Source organism: Balaenoptera acutorostrata, chromosome 13 (genome assembly GCF_949987535.1).
Source record: "Balaenoptera acutorostrata chromosome 13, mBalAcu1.1, whole genome shotgun sequence".
NCBI classification, from domain to species: domain Eukaryota; kingdom Metazoa; phylum Chordata; class Mammalia; order Artiodactyla; family Balaenopteridae; genus Balaenoptera; species Balaenoptera acutorostrata.
The window spans coordinates 50,532,228-50,550,036 of NC_080076.1; the positions used below are offsets into that span (position 1 = coordinate 50,532,228).

Consider the following 17,809-nt stretch of genomic DNA (forward strand, 5'->3'; position numbering starts at 1 on the left):
ATATGATAGCATTAAAATGTTGACAAGGATTAATTGACACATTTGGGATTCACATTGACACTGCAGCTTAACAGTGTGGCTTTGGGTAGGTATATTTCACTTCACAAAAAACTAGTTTCCTGATCTGTAAAAGAAGGGTAATAATACTTACTTCATAAGCTTGTTGTGAAGAGCAAATGACATAATGTGTTATTGCACATAGGGCAGTGCCTGACACAGATAAGCACTTGAAAAATGTTAACTATTGTTATTAATCATTGAGTTAACTAAAAAGTTAAGATTATTCTGTAAGAGAGAAATTAGGAAAGTAAAAATGTAGCATGAACCCATTTATATATTTTTAACGTGTATATATTTATAAATATACATTTGTAAGTATACAGAAAAAAAAAAAGAGTGAAAGAACATACACCAATTTGACAAAAATGGTTTTCTTTGCAGGAGGCCAGGGATTGGAAAGAGAATGGGGAGACATGGTAAGGAAAGAGAAGTTACTGTTCTAAACTTTATATGTATATCTGTATTATTTAAAAAATTTTACAGCAAGTATAGTTTATACTTAAACAATAAAAACAACATTGAGAAAGTTTAATGCTTAGAGGCTTCCAGCAATGACAGCCTTGATGGTTTGAGCCAAATATCCTATTGAGAACAATTAGAAATATTGAACAAAATATTTTTTAAAAAATATGTATGCTGACTGCAACTAGGGTTTGTGGTGCCAAGATTCAGAGAAGGAAAACTCGTAGAGAGTAAGCCTAGCATCTTCCCTTGGAGGTATTTGCCTATTTCCAAAGCACTCACTAGATGAGAAGTAAAGGAGACCTTTGATAAACAAAAACTGGAGTTCGAAGTCTGTCAGGGTATAGAGGTCATGAAAAACACCTAGGCTTTTGTTTGGGACTCAGGGGGCCACAGTCCCAAAGTAAGAGTGAAACAAAAATAGACCTGTTCTCACAGGGACTAACACTGAACTTTGAATCATCTCAATCCATGATTGGAATAAAGCAGTGTTTCTCAGACTGTGGTTCAGAGATCTTGGAGGTACCCAGAAACCTTTCAAGGGATTCACAATGTCAAGCCTATAGTGGTAACACTAAAACAGTATTTGCCCTTTCACCGTGTGGATATTTACATTCACAGTGCAAAAGAAATGGGTAAAACTGCTAGAGCCTTAGAATAAATCAAGGCAGTAGTACCAAACCGTGCTAGTAAACATTGTATTTTTTACCACTAAGCACCTATGGAAAAAAATGCCAATTTCATTTTAGAATATCATTGAATAAGCAGTAAATTATTAATTTTATTAAATCTTGTCTCTTGAGTACCTGTCTTTTTAATATTCAGGATGACATAATGGGCCGTACTCATAAAGCACCTCTGCTGCCTTCAAAGTAAGATAGTTAGCTTGAGAAAAAGCACTTTTTAAAATATTTGAGTTGCTAACTGAACCAGCCCCCTTTCTTGTGGAACACCATTTATACTTGAAAGAATGACTGACACACTGTGGTTATTCAGAGTTATAATTTGGGCAGGCATTTCTTGAAAATGAACAAAATTAGCCTGTCATTTCAAAAAAACAACAGTATGTGTTTCAAAAGATAAAATTCAAGCTTTTAAGCAAAAATCAGAATTTTGGAAGACTTGTATACATCACCATGAACTTGACAACTTTCCCATAATTAAAAACTTTACCAGGACTTCCCTGGTGGCACAGTGGTTAAGAATCCGCCTGCCAATTCAAGGGACACGGGTTTGATCCCTGGTCCGGGAGGATCCCACATGGCGCAGAGCAACTAAGCCTGTGTGCCCCAACTACTGAGCCTGTGCTCTAGAGCTCACGAGCCACAACTACTGAGCCCGCGTGCCACAACTACTGAAGCCTGCACGCCTAGATCCCGTGCTCCGCAACAAGAGAAGCCACCGCAATGAGAAGCCTGTGCACCTCAATGGAAGAGTAGCCCCTGCTCGCCACAACTAGAGAAAGCCCGTGCGCAGCAGCGAAGACCCAACAGAGCCAAAAATAAGTAAATAAAATAAATTTTTAAAAAATTAAAAACAAGGGCTTCCCTGGTGGCGCAGTGGTTGAGAATCGGCCTGCCAATGCAGGGGACACGGGTTCGAGCCCTGGTCTGGGAAGATCCCACATGCCGCGGAGCAACTAGGCCCGTGAGCCACAACTACTGAGCCTGCGCGTCTGGAGCCTGTGCTCTGCAACAAGAGAGGCCGCGATAGTGAGAGGCCCGCGCACCGCGATGAAGAGTGGCCCCCACTTGCCACAACTAGAGAGAGCCCTCGCACAGAAACGAAGACCCAACACAGCCATAAATAAATAAATAAATAAAAATTTAAAAACAAACAAACAAAAAAATTTAAAAACAAAAATACTGGGACTTCCCTGGTGGCGCAGCGGTTAAGAATCTGCCTGCCAATGCAGAGGATACAGGTTTGAACCCTGGTCCAGGAAGATCCCACATGCCACAGAGCAACTAAGCCCCAGCACCACAACTACTGAGCCTGTGCTCTAGAGCCTGCGAGCCACAACTACTGAGCCCATGCACCGCAACTACTGAAGCCCACGTGCCTAGAGCCCGCGCTCCACAACAAGAGAAACCACCACAAGGAGAAGCCCACACACCGCAATGAAGAGTAGCCCTCGCTTGCCGCAACTAGAGAAAGCCCGCGTGCAGCAACGAAGACCCAATGCAGCCATAAATAAATAAATAAATAAAATTTATTAGAAAAAAAGACATTCAAATTGCTGTAGACCAATGGATTTTAATGTAATAATCAAAGTTCACTCATAGGATTCTAAATTGTGTTTCAACCAACTTTAAGAAACTATCACCTTTTGAGCACTGGTCTAGTATCAAAGGAGACCCAATGATTGAAATTCACTGAATGATTGATGTGCAGTGATTTAAAAAGGCTATAAAAAATACTCCTCTATTTTCTAATACCTATCTTTGTGAGTTTTTTCTCTATATTTCAACCAAAATAACATATTGCAACAGTTCGCATGTAGAAAGAGATATAAGAATCCAACTATATTTTATTAAGCCAGACATGAATGAGATTTACAATCTCATTCTTCTCACTAATTTTTCAAATTTGGGAAAATATAGTTTTTTTAATAGAAGTATATAAAACATATCAATATGTAATGAGTTTAATATTTTAAATGAATTAATAAGTAAAATGTTTTAATTTCTTATAGGATCAATATTGGTAGATATAACCCACATAAACAAGCTTTTTGAGATCTTCAATAATTTTTAAGAGGGTAAAGTGTTCCTAAGGCCAAAAAGTTGGGAAGCACTGGGATAAAGCATTGCTAGTGCCCCTAGATGATTAGCTACCTGCTAGAAGCAAAAGTAAATCCTTTGTAGGTGAAGATAAGATCATGCAGAAGCTCAAATAATTACTACACTTTCTCATTTGCAATATCATGTACTCAATCAAAAATAACCAGGCACACACAAAAAATGGTGTGACCAAAGAACAAGAGAAACAGCAGACAATATAGGATCTAGATAATGGAGTTATCAGATGCAGATTTTTAAAACAAATAAGATAATTATATTCAAGGGGTTAAAGACAGGATCAAGATTTTCAGCAGGGATTAGAACTATCAATAAAGCACATATTGGAAATTGTAGAAATGAAAACTAAATTAACTACATTAATTGAGATTAAGAGTTCAATAAATGGATTTAAAATCAGAGTAGATATGGTTGAAGAGAGAAGTGGAGAACTAGAAGATAGTTTTATATGTATATAAAATCTCCATATATTGGAAATTCAGAGTTTTCTCCGTGAATTACTAGTAAGAATGATTAAAAATAAAAACTACTGGATGCACCGAAAAAAATACAAATACAAAAAAACCCCTCCATATCAAAGCAGAGAGAGGTAAAAGGATAGAGAACACTGAAAAAGAATTTAAAACATTTTGGATTGCTGAAAAACCTAATGTTTGTATAGTTTCAGTACCAGAACAATAGCAGATAGAAAAATAGGGCAGAAACATGTAAAGATAGTTTGTTTAGAAATTTTCAAAACTGACAAAAGAATCAAGCAACAGATTCAGGAAAAACTATTAACAACAAGCAGGATAAATGAAAGAAATTCAGCTTAGAAAACCCATAATAAACCTGCATGTATGTATTGGCCACTTCATTACTTTGAAGTCTTTAAATCTTTTGTCCATTTTTGTTAATAGGGTTGTTTGTCTTCTTACTGAGTTGTAAGGGTTCTTTAAATATTCTAGATACAGGTTCTTTGTTTTCATACATTTTCTCACGGAGTATAGCTTGCCTTTACATTTTCTTACAGTCCTTTGAAGAGCAGATTTTTTAATTTTATTGAAATCCAACTTATCAATCTTTCTCTTATGCTTCTTGCTTTTGGTTATGTCTAAGAAATATTTAACCTAAGGTCATGAAGATTTTCTCCAATTTTTTGTTTCAGAAATTTTATAGTTTTATTTTTTACGTTTAGGTCCACAATCTCTTTCAAGTTAACTTTTGTGTCTATGTGAGGAAAAGGTCAAAGTTCATTTTTTAAAACATGGATTGTTGTTCCAAAACAATCTTTTCTCTATTGAATTACCTTGGCATCTGTATCAGTTTCCTATAGCTGCCATAATAAATTCCCACAAACCTGGTGGCTTAAAACAGAAATTTATTCTGTCACAATTCTGGAGGCCAGAAGGCTGAAATCATGGTGTCTACAGGACTGCACTATAATATTATGCTATTATTTTTCTTTTATAGAAAATATACAATAAATGTGATTGATAAGTTAGCTTAGTATATAATTAGGATAGTAGTTTGTAACATTGAATAACATCAATATTTTAGTGCACATTGCGTAATTCAACCATAAATGTTAGATGGGGAATAAACATTGTATTAGTTTCCTATTGCTACAAATTATCACAAATTTACAGCTTAAAACAACACAAATTTATTACTTTACAGTTTTAGAGGTCAGATGTCCAAAAGGGTCTCACTGGGCTATAATTAAGGTGTCAGCAGGGTTTTGTTACTTCTGGAGGCTCTAGGGGAGAATCTGCTTCCTTGCCTTTTCCAGCATCTCGAGGTCACCCACATTCCTTGGCTTATGACCCCCTTCTATCTTCAAAACCAGCAATGTCCAGTCAATTCTTTCTCAAGATGCCATCTCTCTGGTTACGACTCTTCAGCCTCACTGTTCTCCTTTTAGGGATATCTGTGATTACACTGGGCTCAGTCAAATAATTCAGGTTAATCTTTGTATTTTAAGGTCAGCTGGTAAACCACTTTAATTCCATCTGGAAACTTAATTCCATGTTGCCATGTAACCTATCATATTCACAGGTTCTGAAGATTAGGAAGTAGTCATCTTTGTGAGGATGAAATTATTGTGCCTATCATACCCATTCATAGGGAAAGTAGCTATGAATTCATAGGGAAATTATAAATCCTATAAATTGTGAAGTAGTTCAACAGTTATTATATTCTTTTACTGAAGGTAAAGTAACTGCACATCATGCACAAGGTCAGGAAACATGTTAAACAGGAAAAAAAAATCATATGATCTCTAAATTATTGCCAGAAACTATCTCAAGGGTAGACTGCACTACCAAGGATTTTGGACCATTTCTAGTCTTGAAGTATGTATTTCTCTTCTTATTAGGTTATTAAGTACAAATTTTATCCTTGTTTAGTAATTTACAATATCACATGTTTTTGCATATTTTACCTGTTAAAATTGACACAATCTTAAAAATCTAAGGTAAGACTATCACTTAGCACAGTGGCTGTGCATAATAAATGCTAACTAAATGATTAACAACTTATTATTTCTAACAGCCTTTTAAATAGGGCAGCTGTTTTTCAGAAAGGTGAATGAGATACAGAAATGCCCTGTGCAGTATCATGCCACAGGTGGACGAACTGGGAACTCCAAACTTGGGCATCCATCACAGTGAGTTACGATTGCATAGAGCTTCCCATAGAAACTAATTTTTTTGAAGCAATACTTTCTTATAACATTAAATCCCCAAATATAATTGATTCAGCTCCTTCTTAATTCATTAAATATTTGATATAAGAAGAAATGGAAATGCGCCAGAGATGCTAAGTTATAGTCTACTTTGAATGAAATCTTCTGGAGTATTGAAAATAAAGTCTTTTATGAAGAATTGGGGAAGATGATTTGTTCTTGCCTGGAATAATGATTATATATATAGATGTATGCTCTTCGCCTTATAGTCTTGAAATCTGTGGAAGCCACAACTCAAAATAACTCATCAAATGCCATGGTGACAGTGAGCAGAGAAATATTTTGAAAGATATTACCTGAGGGGTTTTGCTCTGAGCCCAATTACAAGCAGACAGGCTTGGTCTGTGCCTTCCCAATGTATTATAAGAATTTATGGCAGCACTGGGGCTTAAAATATCAGCTAATTTGATAGTACAGAGATTCTACTAATTATAAAACAGTAAGAATTAAAGAAATGTTTGTATGAAAGTAATCTCAATTATCTGCAAATTCATGATTTTTTTGTGGATTAAGGTAATTTTAATGCCATGATTATATAGTTTCACTAAATATTGAGCGTATTCCTACAGCACTTCAAGCTATCACTTCAGGGAAATACATTTAAGGAATACAGATTCATGTAAAACAAATAAAAAATTGAAGCATATTTGAAAATCAAGCATGGATAATTTCCTTATTACCTTTTTTTGCTTAAGTGTACCTACGTTCATTAGTGTGAATAATCAACATTTAATTGTTCATCCAGATTATTTTATTTACTCTGAGCTATTGTATATTCTAAAAAACCTTTCACATCTTCATTATGTGATCTCAATTCCTTTTTCAGATGTCTCAATCCAAGAACAATTTAAATAATGGGACTGATTTTTCTGGTTGGGGAGATGGTTGTCTGGGTAGCTCATTTTTAAGTTCCCAGGGTCATTTATCAAACTTGGGCCAACTGCCCATATTCATTCTCTGTTTTATCCTTAACTAAATGCTGGGGACTCTATTCTTTTCTTTCCAGCTCTGCTACCACTCAATCTGTACCCTGGGATTCCTCTCTCTTAATGGTGAAGTGAGACAGGATTTACCAGATGCTTCTATCTTTTTTCTAACTCAGGGCTTTTACAGGTACACAGACTCCAAAATTCTAAGAAAGTTCCTCCAGGCTGCAACGTTCCTTATCACTTTCTGAATTTTCCACTTTTCCAGGTCAAGCTGACTGATTGGTTTACAATGGACGCTTAAGAGTAAGATAAAGTCCCTTTTAAAAAATATCTTCTCGGGCTTCCCCGGTGGCTCAGTGGTTGAGAATCTGCCTGCCGATGCAGGGGACACGGGTTCGAGCCCTGGTCTGGGAAGATCCCACATGCCACGGAGCAACTAGGCCCGTGAGCCACAACTACTGAGCCTGCGCGTCTGGAGCCTGTGCTCCGCAACAAGAGAGGCCGCGATCGTGAGAGGCCCGCGCACCGCGATCAAGAGTGGCCCCCGCTTGCCGCAACTAGAGAGGGCCCTCGCACAGAAATGAAGACCCAACACAGCCATAAATAAATAAATTAAAAAAAAAAAAGTGTCCTCTCTAGGGCAGACCATTTGTATTTTTGGATGGACCTCTACACCAGTGCGACCCCTCTGATTTCATGTGATGGACACATAGAAAATACTGGTATTTTTATGGCACACATGGTATCAGAGAAAACTGTGGTCCATGCCTAGAGGCTCGGGGTGCCCTAGGCTCTACCGTGCTACTCTGAAGGAATAAACACCTTAAGCAGATCTCTTACCTATTCGCAGTTGATTTCCTTTCCTGCTGCTGGGAAACTGTAATTTAGACAAAAAAACGTACCCATCTCTGGGTACCTCCTTGGAATAGGAGTCCCCTTGGCACATTTTTTTTTTCTTTCTGGGATATAGTAATTCAGACAGTGTTCCTACTGGTTCATGTCGTTCTTCTAAAATTTCCGTGCTATCTGCCTAGCAGACAGAACTGGAGCAGTAAGAGTATTTATTTCTCCTACTGAAATACTGTTCTTAACTACTAAGGCACGTTTGTGTAAACATCAAGACAAGATGATGGCAGCCAGGCTTTCATCTTGAAAGACTTAGTGATGGATTTTGTTTCCGTTCTGAATTCAATAGGTTTTCTAAATTGATGTGTTACATTATGTCCAATATACCAGAGTATTTTTGTCAAGGCTTAGGGTAGTGAAAGACAATTACATTCCTAAGAGTAACTACTATTTGTAGGAGTACGAATCATCTTCCTTTTATTCTTAGGATGGCTTGAGCCTTTTCATCCTTTAGGCCTCAGTTTAAATATAACTGAGGGGACTTCCCACCCTAATCCACACGGGTGCCTCTGTCACTCTCTCTCAGTCCCCTGTTTGCTAGTCTCTTAGTACTTTAATTTTTTTTTTTTAGCTGTGCCATGTGGCATGTGGGATCTTATTTCCCCAACCAGGAATAGAACCCGTGCCCCTTGCAGTGGAAGGGCAGAATCCTCACTACTGGACCACCAGGGAAGTCCCTCTTAGTACTTTACATACGTACATATTTGTTTATTTGTTTCTGGTCTCTCAACCCTATCACAGCTGTATCCTAGGTGCCTAGCATAAAGCCTAGCACATAAAATGCACCCGAATTTGCTGAATGAACGAAACTCATGACCTTTTTGTGAAGAGCATTTATTTGAAACATAAATTTTAAAATATTAAATTTTCCTTTATTTTTTCCGATTTAGTTTATACATAAACTGAGGGACTGATTTTTGAGCCTCATTAATGTTGGGTGACACTTTATATAAACTTTGCCTTTGTGTTACATGGAAGTCTAAATTTACACCATAATAGTAAACCCCACACCAACACATTACACACATTTGCCCATGTCCCTTACAAAATTTGAAAGCTATGGCTTTTTGCCTCACACTGATTGGAAGCCTGGTAGCTTGGGCCTAATTTACAAGCCACTAAATATTGCAAAAGAAAAGAGCAAGGGTGCCCTATTTCAAAAGTTAATTCCGAAGATGCAAGTCAAATGAAATCGACCCACATTTCTGCCAAGGGTTTATCCTAAGAGGTGAACTCTTCAACTCTGGCCTTTCCAGCCAACTTGGCCGACTGCCCCCAAGTGCAGGACACAGCCTTCGTTTCCCGATTTTGGGTCGCGCTTACTTTCCAATTGTTAAGAACGACTGTGTGTGCGCGAGAGACCGTGGACTCGGAGGTGCGCACTCGGGGCGTAGCCGAGCCGTTCAAACCAGCGAATCCGCGTTCCCCTCATCCTCCCAACTCTGTCTCATCTTGGCAGATGCCCCACGGGTTTGCACGAACTCCCGGGTCCTGGCTTCCCTCCTCCCATCTCCGGGGTACCCGGACATCTCGGGGAGGCCACTTCTTCCCCGGAGGGGGCAAGGATGAAGTTGGAAAAACTGAACTGGGCCGACAGCAGAGCGCCGAAACGCACCCGGAGAGACGCTCCAGTGCGCGGAGAGGGAGGAAAGCGGCCCCGCGCGAAAGGGGCGGGCCGGCTCGGGCGCTCGCATTTCCTGTGACAGGGGCTGCCCTAGCCGCTCCCTCTCCCGCGGCGGCGGGACCATTTCCTGAATCGCTGAAACGGAGGGAGGGCTGGGGCGCGGCCCTACCACAAGCGCAGAGGGCTGGGGGGTGGCGGGGAAGGAAAGGTGGAGGAACGGGAGGGCGATCAAGAGCAGGGAAGTTCTGCCGGGGCTGTGGTTCCAAAGTACCGCGCAGAAACTGGACTAATACGGGCCAGAGTTCCCCGTCCAGGCTGGGCCGGCCGGCTGCCCGTCGGGCGCTGGAGCATCCCCCCTCCCCGCGTTCTCGACGTGGTTCGGCCCGAGAGGCCGGCGTCTTTCCCCCAGTTTGCTGTTCACCCGGAGCGCTCGGGACTTGCCGATAGTGGTGACGGCGGCAACATGTCCGTGGCGTTCGCGGCCCCGAGGCAGCGCGGCAAGGGGGAGATCACTCCCGCTGCGATTCAGAAGGTGAAACCGCGCGGGGTCGGAGATGCCAGGCCCGGCCAGCGTTTGGGAGGGACCCGGGGGCCGGGCCGGGAGTCGGCCGGGCTGGGGGCGGAGGCGGGCCTGCTGGGAGGCGGGTGGGTGTGGGAACCCGAGCCGCGGGCTGCGCCCGAGTGGGTGGCGGAAGGGGGCGAACCGGTTCTCTCGCGGAGTTCTGCGCGCGTTTGGGTCCTTCCTACAGGCACAAAAGCCCGAGCAACTGGCGCCCGATTTCTCTAGGGATGGGGCGGCGTTCGTGCGGCGGGGCGCGTGCGCCCGGCGGTGGCGGCCGCGCGGGGAAGGGCTGTTTTCCGCGGCTCGCGCCCCCCGCGGCCCCGCGCGTTGCCCCGGAGTTACTTTGGCGTCGCCCCGCCCCGCGCGCCGCGGTGGCTCAGTGCAGACCCCACCTAGGGTCGCCGGCGGGCCGAGGGGAAGCCGGAGCGTTACTCTCTCCCCGCTCAGAGCTGCAAACTCCGGCCGAGTTGGGGAGCTCTCACCAGAACTTGGGGGACGCGGCAGGGAACCTTAGTCGAGGCTCAGGGGCGGACAAGGGAGAACCCTCTGGATTTCGGGGTTCTCTCGGAGTCCCTCCTCCCTTCCGGATCCACCCCTTACCCCTTTACAGCTGCAGCGAATACTCATTGAGCGTCTACTGCAGGCGCCGAGGCTGCAGTGGTGAGCATGGTCTCTGCCTTCACGGAGCTTACAGTCGAGTAGTGGAGACAGTCTGATCCTCGTGACCAATTGCAGAAGTAGTGATAAATACACAGGGAGCTGTGTTGTCGTTGCTGTTACTTGCCAGTTGGGGACACAAAGGTTCTTTATTCTGTACCCCTTGTTGCCTATGAACAAGGCAGCGTTCTGAGTTTTCGTTAACCAGACTTTGAAAAGTTACTTGCAAACTTTTGCAGTTTACCTTAAATATTTCGGTTTTGTCTTATGCATCGGAACAAAGGTGAAAATTGAAGAGAAATCAGCTTCTAGTACCACTCAGGATACCATTGTACGCCCGGTAGATTATGTTAATTGGCTTCTGTTGACTCTCAGGTTCTTTGTAGTGTGGCATTTGACATTTGCCCAACTGTTGCTTTATTTTTATGAACAAACCGGCTTGGCAGTGCCTGAAAATGCAGTGCTTTTCGTGTAGCGTACTGGGCTAAGTCTGCGGCCTGGCAAACAGCTCCAAGTACACATAAGCAAAACGTGTTTCTGGAAGGCTTCGCTTTTTATTTTTGGACTGTAGAAAAGTTGAGTTTTTCTTTTTTTTTTCTGTAAAGAGTTTTTCTTACATACATCTTAAGATATTTATCATGCGTGATTAATTCAGGAGATGCTGATCAGTTAAAGATTTCATCCTCATCTGAGGAGAGAAAAAGGATTCCAAATTAAGTGCCTCATTCTATAGTGTGAGGGACTGATGTTAGGTATGAGACAAATATTCTAATGGTGAAGTTTATTAGGTTGAAGAATCCGAGAAGATACGTTGTGAAATCGTTAGATTGGAGATTGTATTAACACATTTTAAAGACAAATTTTTTGGCATCTGATGATTAAGAAGAAAACTACATTTTTTAGAAGAGCATGTTAATATTTTTTTCCAGCGATATGAATCATATGCACAATATTTTTTTCTGCATATGATTCATATGCAGAAGAAAAGTCATACTGTTCAATGAGTTTTCGTGTTTAATTAAAAGAATTACATTAACTAAATTAGTGAGAAAGACTGGTTATGGTATTATACTTCATGCTTTCATTGAATCCTGGAAGGGTGGGGCAGTTTTAGGAGGAACATCTACTCCTGTCACTTGATAAATCTGAGACCCTGAAATCTTAAGTGGTTTGCACAGGATAGCAAAGCTGGCACTAAAACTAACTGGCCTTTTAGTTGCTACATCAGTGCTTTTTCCTCAGTGCCACTTTGCTTAGATGAATTATTTAACCCTTAAAGCCAGTTTTGCTTTGAATTGTTATAAGATGATAATATGATAAATTGATATGCTTCTTATTTTTAAACTTTTGGGGCAGTTAAATTATAAGGTAGGCTCATAGAGTCTGCGATAAATATTACAGTACTTACCTAGAAATTACTGTAATTGATTGTTGCATATTTGGAGAATCACAAAACCATGCTGTATAAAACTTGGAAACTAGCCAGCTATCCCCTTAAGCATCCTGAGCTGAAGTTTTCATGAGCTTATTCTGGATAAAGACAGATTTTTTTTTTCACTAAGACAAAGCATTACAATGATGCAAAGCCAACTTGGACTCTTAACTTTTAGTCTTTTTTGTTTGTTTTTTTTGGCTGTACCCCACGGCTTGGGAGCTCTTAGTTCCCCTGCCAGGGATTGAACCCATGCTCTCTGCAGTGGAAGCTCAGAGTCCTAACCACTGGACCATCAGGAAATTCCCTCTTAACTTTTAGTCTTAGTAGGCTAAAACTTCTATTTCAGATAGTAGAGGTAATTAAATGTTTGAACAGAAAAGAAACTCCAGATTTTCTGTGCTGAGCTTCAGGTAATAATTCAGAGGGAGAATAATTGAAATAGAAATGTTAGGGAATTCCCTGGTGGTCTAATGGTTAAGACTCCACGCTTCCACTGCAGGGGGCGCGGGTTCGATCCCTGGTCAGGGAATAAGATCCTGCAAGCTGGGCGGCACTGCCAAAAAAAAAAAATTTAAAAATGTTGATTAAACATGATTAACATTCCAAAGGTATAAAATAAGATCTTTTGCGCTGAGCTATATAGTATGTATAAAAAAAGACCTGTGTGGATTCAGTTCCTGTAGAGATAAATGTTTCTAGAAATCTGAATTTTTTATTAATTTTACTTGTTGCACTAGATTTACAATAAACTTTTTCTCATTTCATTTCAGATGTTGGATGAAAATAACCATCTTATTCAGTGTATAATGGACTATCAGAATAAAGGAAAGACCTCAGAGTGTTCTCAGTAAGATTGATATGAATTTTTTTTGTATTTCTTTTTCTGTGTTGGTTAGTTTTTTACTTTTCTTTTTAAGAACAGCTTTATTGAGATATCATTCACATACCATATAATTCACCTGTTTTAAAGTGTACAATTCAGTGGTTTTTAGTATATTCATAGAGTTGAACTATTACTTTAATCAATTTTAGAACATTTTCATCATTCCCAAAAGAAACCGTATCCCGTTAGCAGTCACTCCCCATTCTCACCTCCCAATCCCACACCCCCTGTTAACCACTAATTTGTTTTCTGTTTGTGTAGATTTGCTTATTGTGGACACTTCATATTAATGGATTCATTCAATACATGGTTTTTTTTGACCGACTGCTTTCCTTTAGCATAGTGTTTTCAAGATTCATCCATGGTTGAAGCTTGTATCAGTATTTCCTTCCTTTTTATTGCTGAATAATCTTCCATGGGTATACCACATTTTATTTATTCATTAGTGATGTTGTTTGGGTTGGTTCCAATTCTTGACTATGATGAATAATGCTGCTGTGAACATTCGTGTACAATTTTTTGTGTGACTTTTCTTGATGTTTTATAAAAAATATTTGTTCTTTGGGATGGAGTGGATATCAGTGTTTTTCTAATGCTTCTTATCCTGCATTATAAAATAATCACTTCAAATTTGCATAGTCTGATTTGTGGAAAAGTTAGATCTTCACATTTATAAGGTATTTAGTTACATCCATGTACAGTTGACTCTTGAACAACATGGGTTTAAACTATACAGGTGCACTTCCATGTGGATTTTTTTCAGTAAAGGTGTACTGCAATGCTACATGATCTGCGGTTGGTTGAATATGTGCATGCGGAACCATGGATACTGGGGGCAGACTGTAGAGTTATACTCAGATTTTCAACTGCGCCGGGCTCAGTCCCTCCTACCACTGTGTTCAAAGGTCAGCTGTATGTGGTTGAGAACACAACGTTTATGTCTAGTAGAGAGTTGATTACCACTTATAAGAACTGAACTTCTTACTTTGAAGTGATGATGTGTCTGAAGTAAACGGTATCCCCTAATAGAATCTGGTATAGTGGAACAAATTGAATATTTTATCACAAGTCTCTAGAACAACACTGTCAGTAGGAATATATTCGGAGCCACGTAAGTAATTCTGCATTTGCTAGTAGGCACATTAAACCAGTAAAAAGAAACATGAAATTAATTTTTATGATACATTTTATTTAACTTACTATTTCTAAAATAATATCTCTTCAATATGTAATCAGTATAAAAATACTAATGAGTTATTTTCGTTCTTTTGTTTCATAATAAGTCTTCGAAATCCATTGTGCATCTTACCCTACTAACACGTCATTTTGTACTAGCCACAAGTTCAGTGTGTCTAGTGGCTACCGTATTGGACAACTCAGCTCTGAATATTTTACTCTCACCATTGTTTTGGGACACATCTACCTTTCCTAGACATCTCATTGGTCTGCTCTCAGGAAGATTTTTTCAGCAACCCTGGCTCTTTCTCTGCGTGGCTTTCATGCTGTGCTGGTCGCCCGCTATCATCCGATTAACTCTTTACCTAGTTTTGAGTCCCTCTCCATGACTTTGTCTCTTTCCCCTTTGTTTAAAATTGTTTTTGAATTAAGAAAATTATAAACCATAAAAGTTTGTAGGGATAAAAGTCGCTTTTTTACTTCTCACTCTTATATCTCTCTTCTCTCCACAGAGGTAATTACTTACAATGGTTTAGTACCTATCTTTCAAAACATTTTTCTGTGCATTTACAAATATGTGCTCACATTTATATAAACAAATTTAGACAGATATTTCAGTTTTCATAGATTAGGGTTTTCTAAATGGAATGGCTGGGTCAAAGACAGTTCTAAATCTCCAAATTACCCTGCAAGGAGATTGTATTGGTTTGCTTTCCTCCCACTAGGTTTCAGAGTCCTGGTTTTCAACCACATCTGCCAGCAACGGATACTGGCCATCTTTTAAAATTTTTTTACACATCTGGTTGGTGAAAAGTGGTATCTCTTTCTAAAACTTTTTATTTTTAAATAATTTCACTCTTATAAAAAAGTTTCAAAGATAGTAGAAGAAATTACTGTATGCCCTTCACTGAAATGCCTCAAATGTTAACATATTAGTCCACTATGTCATTCACTTCTTCCCCATGTCGTTTTTCTGAAATATTTGAGAAAAAAGTTGCAGGCATGATTCTCTCTTACCTTTATAACATCCATGTGTATTTCATAAAAACAAGCACAAATTCTTAGAGTCTAATTGTTGAAATCCAGAATTCAAGGACTTCCCTGGTGCTCCAGTGATTAAATACTGTTATCAAATTTTCAGACCTTTCAAAAATTTTGCCAATTGTCCCGTTAGTGTATTTTTTCAGTTCCATGATCCAGTGCAGGATCAGATGTTATATTTAAGTCTGTGTCTTCAGGATGCTTTAATCTGGAACTGTTCTTCAGTTTTTCTGTTATCTTTCATGATGTTGACATTGTTGAAGAGTACAGACCAGTTGTTGTGTGATATGTCCCTCATTTTGGGTTGACTGGTGTTTCTGCTTGATTAGACTCATGTTATACACTTTTGGCAGGAGTACCACAGACATGATGTTGTGTCCTTCTCAGTGCATCCTCAGTAGCCGTGTGATAGCAGTTTGTCCCAATATTCATGGTAACTTTGGCTACTTTGTTAAGGTGGTGCCTGCCAGGATCTCTACTGTAAAGTTACTATTTCTTCCTTTGTTATTTCTGTGTATGTGTTGGGGAGATACCTTGAGACACACATAACCCTGTTTCTTAGCCTATTTCCACACATTCGTTTTAACATCCACCAGTGATTCTTGACTAAAACAGTTATTACTGTGGCAGTTGCCAAAAGGTGACTGAACCCATCTTTCCTTCTACAGTTATTTGGAATCCTACTGTAAGGAACAAATTTCCCAGCCCCTGTCCCATTCATTCATTCATTGATTTATATCTGAATGAACTTATGGATTCTTACTGTATTCTCTGGGTTTTAATTTGTTAGTCTATTATTTATTTATTTTCTTTTTCAAATTGTCCCAGATGTTGGCCACTGGGAGCCCCTCATGCTGGCTTCTTGACTTGTCTCTATTATTTTTTGAGCATTTAAAAAATTTCTTGTATGACAAAATGTTCCAGGCTCCTCTTGTACTTTTTTCTGCCCCAGTCTGGAATCATTTCTCCAAGTCCTAGTTCTTTTTTTTGAGAATAATATTTTGAAATTAAGATCTGGATGCTAGGATATCTTAATTTCTAATCACTTGTGCATTTTGCATTTTATGTGACCATTGCCACTTCTTTTATGTATATTTTCTTTGATGAATCTTGTCTGTTTATATGTGAAAATTTCTTTTAAGAAACTACAACTGTGGATAATCATCAGTGGTTAGAAGATCACTACCTCAAGTCAGCCATGGAATGATAACAACTGAGAGGCACTGATTAGAATAATTATTTTCACTTATGGCTCTTTTTTTTCTTCTTTTTACTACCTTCATCCAGCTCCTCCTCTCCCCCACCCCCCCCACCTCTGGCAACCACAAATCTGATCTCTTTTTGAGTTTGTCTGTCTGTTTTTGTTATTCTTTTTTGGGGGGCTGCGCTGTGCAGCATGTGGGATCTTAGTTTCCTGACCAGGGATCGAACCCACGCCCCTGCGGTGGAAGCGCTGAGTCTTAACTGCAGGACGGCCAGGGAAAGCCCTGTCCGTTTATTTTTGAAGTATAACTGACCTACATCACTATGCTAGTTCCTGGTGCACAACATAGTGATTTGACATTTCTATATGTTACAAAATGATCACCACACTTCTGGCGTTTTAAAATGCCAGGTAAAGCCACGGGCATAGGACTGGTTCAATTTCCTGTAGGCCCTAGCAGTACGTGACAGGGATAAGACATGTTAAGGTGTAGAACCCACTTTTCCAACTTGTCGGCAAAAGTTTATACTGTCTTATTCTTTATAGTCTTAGCTTTTTTGTGTATGTGATCATTTTCCCCTTCTCTGCCTATTGGCATAGACCTCATTTGCTCACATATATGTATTTGGTATAAATGGGGCTTAAATTGATTTAGGTAGAATCTTAAATTCTGTCCTTTCTGTTGTATTTAATTTCATTCTTAGAGTTCTTTATATACTCTTTCTTTCTCAAGTTGTCAGAATTGGTTTGTGAGTGAAAAAAAAAATTTCTCCTCTCAACATTAATAAATGTTCTTGTTTCTCATAGGAGAAGTGAAAGGAAAATAAAGAGAAACATCAGTGACAGCCGTCTGGGAATTGATAGTTCAATTTTAATTACACAGTTCCTTACGATGTGATAACTGCCTGAAGCAGTGTTTTTTAAAATCGAAAATAACTTTATTTTTATGAAAGCAGTATAGGCATTGTAGAAAATTAGAAAACACAGATATTTAAAATTTAGAGAACGAACACCATATTCTCACCACCCAAAGATTTTTCACTGGTAACATCTTTGGATATATTACTCTACCCTTTCACACACACACACACACACACACACACACACACACACACACACACACACACACACACACACACACACACACACACACACACACACACACACACACACACACACACACACTTACTCACTCACTCACTCACTCACTCACTCACTCATATAAGTCAGTTAATCACTTGTAGAGCTCATATGCCCAGATCCTCTTCCCTTTAAATTCTGACAACTTACATGTAAGAATATATTATTGCTCTCTTGTGGTGTTTGGTTTGAGCATTTTCTAAA

General features: G+C 39.6%; 1 protein-coding gene across 4 annotated transcripts in view; it reads left to right on the plus strand.

Moving 5' to 3' along the window:
* The first annotated feature begins 9,704 nt into the window (after positions 1 to 9,704).
* SS18 (SS18 subunit of BAF chromatin remodeling complex) overlaps positions 9,705 to 17,809 on the plus strand; it is a 76,527-nt gene continuing 68,422 nt past the window's right edge. The window contains exons 1-2 of one of the 4 annotated variants that reach the window (XM_007197581.2): positions 9,705 to 10,039; positions 12,932 to 13,008. In XM_007197581.2, coding sequence (XP_007197643.1) covers positions 9,971 to 10,039; positions 12,932 to 13,008 — 146 coding nt within the window. In that variant the 5' untranslated portion in view covers positions 9,705 to 9,970. The remainder of the gene's footprint in view (positions 10,040 to 12,931; positions 13,009 to 17,809) is intronic. The other 3 variants (XM_007197582.3, XM_007197583.2, XM_007197585.2) reach the window with 3 other exon arrangements.